The sequence below is a fragment of the Otolemur garnettii genome, unplaced genomic scaffold (genome assembly GCF_000181295.1).
Source record: "Otolemur garnettii isolate 467f Iridium unplaced genomic scaffold, OtoGar3 scaffold00013, whole genome shotgun sequence".
Taxonomy (NCBI): Eukaryota; Metazoa; Chordata; class Mammalia; order Primates; family Galagidae; genus Otolemur; species Otolemur garnettii.
The window spans coordinates 25,247,267-25,255,505 of record NW_003852408.1 but is presented as its reverse complement, the minus strand read 5'-3'; the positions used below and the strand labels follow the sequence as shown (position 1 = coordinate 25,255,505).

Here is an 8,239-nt window from a genome sequence, read left to right as displayed (position 1 = left end):
AAAAAAAAAAAAAAAAAACACCTTGACCTTCTCCCCAAAATGGCCTGAGTGGACAAGCATACATGTGACTGCTCCACCAGGCCTGTGGTGGTTTCTTGTTCCCTGGCTTGAGACAACCCTTCCACATATTATCCAAGACTCCAGGTTGAGGCATGTTGCGTGATTTGGGTTTCTTCTTCACAATACCCATGGCATATTTTCATATTTATTCCAAGCATTATTTTTCCACCTCTAATACATTCACTATGAGACGCTGAAACAAGCGTCCTGAATAGCAGGCCACTGAGCAGACACGGAGCTGGAATTTCTTGCCTGGGCTTCTCAGAACGCCAGCGCTGATCTCCAAGAGACTCAGCAGCAAGATTCCCCTCAAAGAACAACTTTCGACCAAGATTGATGTGTTTAAGAAGAGCAGTTTATAGAGCAGCTGCTTTCAACCTGACCTTAACCAAGAACTTCGTGTGTAGTTATAGAAACTGGAGTGACTAACCCAAACAGCACCTTGCTGACTGACTGCAGGCCCTCCCTGCAGAAGCCCGTCCAACACTCCTTTTATGAGCAAAAGCACACGGCCGACCTCACGGAGAGGCTGTGCTATGTCAAGCCGCAGAAGCACTGTGGTGGGGGGGGTAAGAGCGAGGGATCTGAGGCAGAAGGCCTGGCCCGAGGCCCAGCTCCACTGCCCGCTAACTCTGTGACCTGGAGTCACCTCATTTCTTCCAACCTCAGCTTTCTCACCTATTAGAACACATATAGTATCATCCCGCCTTCTTCACAGGATTATTGGGAGATGCTGGAAAGCCAGCCCCGGACGTGGCCGTGCCGGGCCGCACTGTGGGAGCACACGCAGATCAGCTGGAGGGTGCCATCACAGAGTGCCCCCCGCTGTATAGCGCAGACCACAGAAAGGTATTTTCTCACAGTCCTGGAGGCTGGACCTCCAAGATCACGGTGCACACTGTGTCGCCTCCTCTGAGGGCTGAGGAAATGCTTGTTCCAGGCCCCTGTCCTTGGCTTGTGGCTGGCGACTGGCCTGTTCACATGGTGTCCCCCACTGTGTCCCTGCATGTGAATTTCCCCTTTCTATAAGCACACCACTCACATTGAACAGTGCCCACCATAATGACCTTATTTTAACTTGATTGCCCCTGGAAAGATCCTATCTCCAACTAAGGTCACACCTTGATTACCAGAGGTACTGAGGGTCAGGACTGCAACATAGATTTTAGGGGTGGGGGAACACGATTCAGTGCTTAATAAAAATGCATGCCAAGTTCTGGGGCCTGGAGACAAACCTGCTCCTTCTCTGGCCAGGAATACCAAGTTGGGAAACTGGTCATATGAAAATTGTCCCCACCTGTCCGTTGACTGACTTGAGGCAGTTGGAAGTGAGGGGTGAGAAGGCTGCCCGGAACACAAGGCCATGCCAGGGGCTCCACGGGCACTCTGAAGGTTCTGTTCTAATCTGAGCTTTCCTAACATGAGTCAAATCACTTAAATATCAAATGCTTAGACAGCACTTTCTGTGTGCCAGGCACTGAGCACTTTACAGATGGTAGTTCGCTTAATCCTCCTAATAACCCAGTTGAGGTAGATTTCGTTAACATCCCCATTATACAGGTGAGAGAACTGAGGCAGAGAGGAGTTAAAACACTCGCCCAAAGTTACACAGCTAGGATGTGATGGAGCTGGGCTTCAAACCCAAGCAGTCTAGTTCCAGACTTTCTGCTCTGACTTCCGTGCTCTGAGGGGTCTCTGGGCTGGGGAGGCACAGTTATGTCACCCTGACACAAGCAGGGCCCACAGTGTCTCATGTGCTTTTTCTGTCATAGATGAGTATGAGGTGGACTGGAGCAATTCTTCTTCCCAAACCTCAGGGTCTGGTGCCCCGTCGGCTGACAAAGAAAAGAGCTGGCTCTACACACTGGATCCCATCCTCATCACCATCATCGCCATGAGCTCGCTGGGCGTCCTCCTGGGGGCCACCTGCGCGGGCCTCCTGCTCTACTGCACCTGCTCCTACTCGGGCCTGAGCTCCCGCAGCTGCACCACGCTGGAGAACTACAACTTCGAGCTCTACGACGGCCTCAAGCACAAGGTCAAGATGAACCATCAGAAGTGCTGCTCCGAGGCATGACAGATTGCACCTGAATCACACCTGACGTTTCATTCCAGCAAGAGGGGCTGGTGAAGATTACATTTTTCCCCCTTTGGAAACTGAATGCCATAATCTCGATCAAACTGATCCAGAATACGGAAGGTAGGGACAGGACAGAAAGGCAAGTTGAGGGAGGGAGGGATATGCAGCCACAACAGGGGGGATCATCCCCCTAGGACTGCGGTGGCTGAGTCATTGCAAGAACGGGACCATGCTCTCTGCTGGGAAAAAGACAGGAGCTCATCTCTTTGGGGTCAGAGTTCTGTTTTGTTTGTGAGTTTGTTATTATTAATATTATTATTATTATATTTTATTTCTTTGGTCTGTGAGCAACTCAAAGAGGCAGAAGAGGAGAATGACTTTTTCAGCGTAGAAGGGGAGCAGGGATCATTATTCTCCGCTTTCTCCTTTAATCAACATTTGAAAAGCAAAGCATCTCTTCAGCCTTTCCATCTTTAGCAATTAAACTAAAAAAAATTAACAAGCCGTCCAGCTTATCCCATCCTCCGATTATCTGATGACTTAAGGGATAGACCGTGGTGGAGGCTCTGCCAGCCAACCCTACGAGCTGCCATTTCCAGTCCTAGCATTTAAGTAGGATGTTGTTGCCTTTAACTTTTTTTATCCAGGGGAATATTGCCATTTTAGGGTCAGCATGAACAGTTCTTTCTTGTATGCGATTGAAAACAAACCAGAAAGGAAACTTCACACATGAAAATCCATAGATGCACCTCCACGGTAGAAGCGGACGAGCCTTCAAGTGCTTTGTGAGTGAATAGGAGCCATTCTTTAAATCCAGACCCGGAGTCTGTGGTGGTGAGGCTTCCTTCGTGGGGCCTCTGCTGGTGGTCTTGCCTTTTCTTTTTCCTCCTCCTTGTTCTAAAATGTACACATATACACAAATGTGTGGGTACACACATGCGCGTGCACACGCACACACACTTTGCAGGTCTCTAAGCCCCAAGAAACAGCATTGTTCAATATTCTCAGAGGTGGGCTGGGGAAAATACAGGCAATTGGTATGTCTTCTCCAGTGGTGAGATGGGGTAACTGGCGACCAGTGGGTGGGAAGGAGAAGCCTAGCCTCTGTGACCATGGGATGGCAAAGGCTAAGCAGTGTAGACTCGGACATTCTGATGAGTTGGTCTCTCTGATGAGCTCATAGATACAGCCTTTCTCCTTTGGGTTACAGCTACCACTTAAGCCTTTCAGAAGACTCAGAGCTAGGATCTACAAGAACTGATTCTATCCAGAGTCTGCAGGTACTATGGACTGTTTTCCCTCCCACACATGCATGCGTGCATACACACACACACACACACCCCATTTTATGTGTTTTTATTAAGTGCCTTGAAAAAATGAAGAAAAATGTATTTTCCCTTTAGGTAGAAATCAGTGAATATCTTACAAGTTAAGGCATTCCTCCTTCCCTAACCCCAATGGCTCCGTCCCCAGCTCCCCCAACTCACCACTGACCTATCAGTGGGATGAGTCCTGCTGCCGAGAGATAGTCAGAGCCCTAGATGACTCTCAGCTACTCTCAAAAAGGAGGCATCAGGAATAGAATGAAACCGTGTGAAGGATAAGATTGTCCGCATCAAGATCCAAATCTTGATTACCTATTTATGCCTAAGTATTGCCTGTGTGCTGGAAATACATTTTGGAACCCAACCAGTATGCCCAGCCTGTCGCATGTCCATGGTAAACCGTCAGACCATTTTTGCTGCTATGGCCACCTACAACGTCATTTGTCTCATACCCAGGTGAAAGGGGAAGGGTGAATGGGACTGGCTAGTTACTTTAAATGTTAACTGATGAAAATGCTAGTTCAAATGGTAATGTCACAGTGTTTCGTATGCAGAGAGGGAGAGTTCAACCCACAGCTATTTATTCACGTGTGTGTGTCTTTGCGGGCCTCTGAGTTCTCTTTATCTACTGTGTATGTTAATGGTCACGTGGGATGCAGTGCTGGTGTTGTGACTTTAACCTAGGGCCCCGAGTGTCACTGCTGATCTCAGCACCCGTTGGCACAGTGGTAGTTAGAAGTGAAAAGTAAAGCTGTCACGCCCAAGGGCTTAGCTTTAGGGCATCACCCCCGCCCCAAGCTGGGCATGCAGCAGAATAGTTTTTAATTAGCCCACCCTCCTCTTCACCCTCCCATGCAGCTCAGTGTTCAGAAAGCTGGTAAGTCTTAGGGCTTTCCAGAAGTCGCCTACAGAAAAAGAGAAGTTTGAAAGTCTACACCAGGGGTCCTGGCCCTCTCGTGCCCAGCTGGCTGTTTATATGATTCCTCAAGTCCGGCCCTGCCTCAGGCCTGCAGTTCACCTCTAAGTTTTGTATGACTCAACCTGTATTCCTCTAAAAGTCCTATATCCATATTCACCATTGACTGATTTGAGGTCCCGAACGGGCCGTGAATGCTCAATAGAAGCAGGGCACCCAGGGCTACATGTAGATACCTCGCCAAGGCTGGAGACTGGCCTATTGTAAGACAGAAAGAAAGACAGCGGGGCCTATCTTAACTTGGCCAGGGAACAGCTTGGTGCATGTGTTACCTGCGTCTGTAGGCAGGCTAGCTGACTAATCTCCCTGAGTCGTTCCCTTCAGGAAACCTAACTCCCAGTATTGATCTCCTTTTTGCCTTGTACTGAATGACGCATTACCTCCACGCTCTCCCAGACTATGTGTCGACAGGGCCACAGGGCTGCTGTCTCTCTTTGGTGGGGCCGGGGAGTTGACAGGGATGAGGGTTCAAGGAATGAGCATGAATAACAAGAAAACAAGGGACAAAGTTAAACTGTCACACAGAAGGTTAACTTTTCCAGGGTTTGTAGGTAAAGGTATTCGACCATTTGCTGGCTGAGCCAGGTCATGGGAACTTGAGAGCTTTTACTGTGATTCTTTAATGTAAAAAATAAACAACAATGTCAAACTGTGTTTATATGATTTGTATAAAGCCTTTTTAAGATTACTATTTAAATAAACAGTATACCAGAGATGTATTTCTGCATTGTCTTTATTGGAGACAAAGAGACTTGAGATGAGCATGATCAAATCATCCATTCCCAGTTTGCCTGAGACTTCCCTGGCTTTTAGCACCAAAAGTCCCATGTTCTGGGAAACCCTTTCTCCTAGCTGTCTTGGGCTGCTATAACAGAATACAAAGGTCTGGGTGGCTTAAACAACAGACATTAATTTTTCACAGTTCTGGAGGCTGGGAAGTCCAAGATCAAGGCACCAGAAGATGCAAGGTCTGCTGAGGCCTCTCTTCCTGGCCTGGAGGTAGCTTCCTTCTCTGTGTGTGCTCATCTGACCTTTCCAAGGAGAGAGATCTGGCCTCCTCTTGTAATAAGGACTCTAATCCCATCACAAGGTTCCTACTCTGCTGCCCTAATCTAACTCTGATCACTTCCCAAAGGCTCCACCTCCTATTACCATCACAGTGGAGGTTAAAAGCTTTAATGCCTGAATTTTGAGAGGCCCCACACATTCAGTTCAAAACACCCCTCAGTCCTGGGCAAATTAAGATGGTAGGTCATCCTTTCAGGATAATATTTCTCAACATTGGAGTTAGTAGGTCGGTTGCTGAGTGGGCTTTTATGAAGACATGAGGATGCATAATAAGCTGCTTGAACTCAAGAGTCTGCTCTGGTAGATGGTAGAGCCTGGGATCCCTACAAGTACTATTCCTCCCTGGATCTGGCCAGGCCCTGCAACTTCAGATTCTTTGCTGCCTCCTTTCTGTTCACTTGCTTGTCAATGTCTCTGGTGAGCCAACATCCATGACAGTACTTCTCAGAGAGTGGTGGCTGGACCAACAGCAGTAGGGAGCTTGGCAGAGATACATATTCTCAGGTTCCCTCCCAGGTCTGCTGAATCAGAAACTCCAGGGGTGGGACCCAGGGATCTGTGTTTTAACAAGTCCACCACTGGGTTCTGATGCACCTTCAAGTTTAAAAATCATTGTTGGAGGTGGAGGGGACAATGAAAATTATCCTGGCCTCACAAAGTGATTAAGGATCCTCTCACCTGTTGGTTATAAGCTTCAAAATGAACCGGACTTTGGCAATGAAAGCTAAAGGAGGCCAAGTATACTCCAAGGCACTGCAATCCATTCCCAGAGAAGGAGGGAAGAGCTTTATTATGAATGCCAGTCCCTCATGGGAGCTGTGAACCACAGCCAAATTTACATATTTACATTTTGAGGCTCCATTCACCCCAAAAAGGAAATCTGGTTCAATCATCTACTCAAGAAATGTTTTTGAGCACTCCCTGATTCTGTAAGCTCTAGGGAGGGGAACAGAAAGCAAACAGCCGAGCACTTTAAATAAGGAACGGCTGCAGTAAATGCAAGGAGCCTCCCAACAGGTAGCTCTAGGGAGGAGGGGCCCCAGTCCCTTCCTCTAAATGGGGGGCAAGCTGAGGCCTCTCTGGGAAGGTGATGTTGAAGCTAAATCCTGAAGGGACAAAGAGGAGTGAGCTGAGCAAATGCCCAGGAGAAGCTCTCCAAACTGAACAGCACATCCCGCTGGGGGACAGAGTTTGATGTGTCCCTAGGAACACAGAGCCCTGGGAGAAAAACCTCATCAAGGGAGAAGCGCTGAGAGCAGGCTGGGAGGGTAAGAGCCAGGTTGCACAGGGCCAGGAGGCCACGGGGAGGGGGTCTCTCCAACCCGCACCTCTCTTCAGCTGTCCTTAAATTAAAAGGAAGGGCAGCCTCCCCCACCCCACGCCCGCTCCTGCCTGGCCAGTAAGGTCACCCCAGTCAGATCTCCACAACTTCCCTCCTTGCCCCTCCTGAGATGTATGTAATATCCTGTGTCTCCTGAGATGCCCGGTCATGTTACTGACCCTGGCATCAGCAGAGGTTCAAATGAAAGCAAATTTCTTCTTTCCTTTAGCTGAGCTTTGGGGTATTTTTAAAGCCCTCATAAACTAATAATATCTCCTGGTCCCTAGCCAGCTAGTGTTTACATAAGATCTTTTTTTCTCTCTTATCTGCATCCTTCTGGAAATGTTTACGCGATCCTCAGGGGAGGCAGGCAGGCCAGTGAAATGAAGTTGGAACAGGACCACGGCTGAAGGAAACAGGACCCATCTGGAGGCCCAGGCCGCCTTGGCCCTGCAGCGCTGGTGGTGGTGATGGGAATGGGGGAGAGTCTGAAGAAGTTAAAAGATGACTCTGTTCTCATTCTCACAGGCCTTGGGCTCTAATTCCAGCCTGAGCTAAACCAAACTCTTGTGAAAAACTATTTCCCCCAAGGCGTGGGGTGTGTTATGAGGAGTGGCGTGGCGGTAGGGAGGATGGTCCGAAGAGCAAATGCCACCCATTGTGGGTGCTCAGAGCTGCCTTGTCATCCACCGAGGGCCTCACCGCAACTTTAACACCCATTCCCAGCAACAAAAAGGGGAAAGTTCTAGAAGCCTAATTACCGCTCAAGCCTAAGAATAGGCAGGGTTTGCCACTAAACTCCTACCTTTCAGAATTCTAGGTGTCCCTTGCCTGCTCCCCACTCTACCCCCCCAAGACTAGTTCTCCTGAGTTTTCTTGACGACCCTGAAAGGCGGCTCCTGGCAGAAGGACATGCCTTCCACATTCTCTCTGGAGACCCCAGGGAGAGACCTCCAAGGGAACCACGAGCCAAATTGTTTCTGTACCTTATCCAGAGAATGACACCTGTTTCCCCTCCCTTTCCTGCCAGAAAATCCTGTAGGACTGTGTGTGCTCCCTGTACACAGGAGCATTGTTCAGTCACAGCAGGCTTACAAGTGCCAAAGGAAAAAGAGGTCATTTCACTAAGAAAACATATCCCCCCCAGCCACAGAGCATCTGAAAAGTCCCCCATCCTTTCACCTGCCTGGTAGCACCAGTGTAGCAGGAACCCCGTCTGCAGAGGACTCAGTCCAGACATCGCAGAGCCCACACGGGGGCAACTGCCTGGGCTGAGCATTGGAGGCGTGAAGATTTGGGGTACTCAGCTTTAAGTCCTTCAGCAAACCCTCACCAAACCAGCAGGCTTAAGCATCTGTGGTCAGCCAGGGACCTTCTTCTACCCTGAGACTCAAATGACCTCCCCTAGA

At 49.0% G+C, this 8,239-nt stretch overlaps 1 protein-coding gene across 1 annotated transcript in view; it reads left to right on the top strand.

Annotated features, from left to right (window-relative positions):
• The window catches only part of NRP2 (neuropilin 2), a 101,939-nt gene extending 96,782 nt beyond the window's left edge, over positions 1 to 5,157 (top strand). Inside the window, exon 16 of the mRNA XM_023510376.1 lies at positions 1,833 to 5,157. Coding sequence (XP_023366144.1) covers positions 1,833 to 2,137 — 305 coding nt within the window. The 3' untranslated portion in view covers positions 2,138 to 5,157. The remainder of the gene's footprint in view (positions 1 to 1,832) is intronic.
• Positions 5,158 to 8,239: the final 3,082 nt, after the last annotated feature.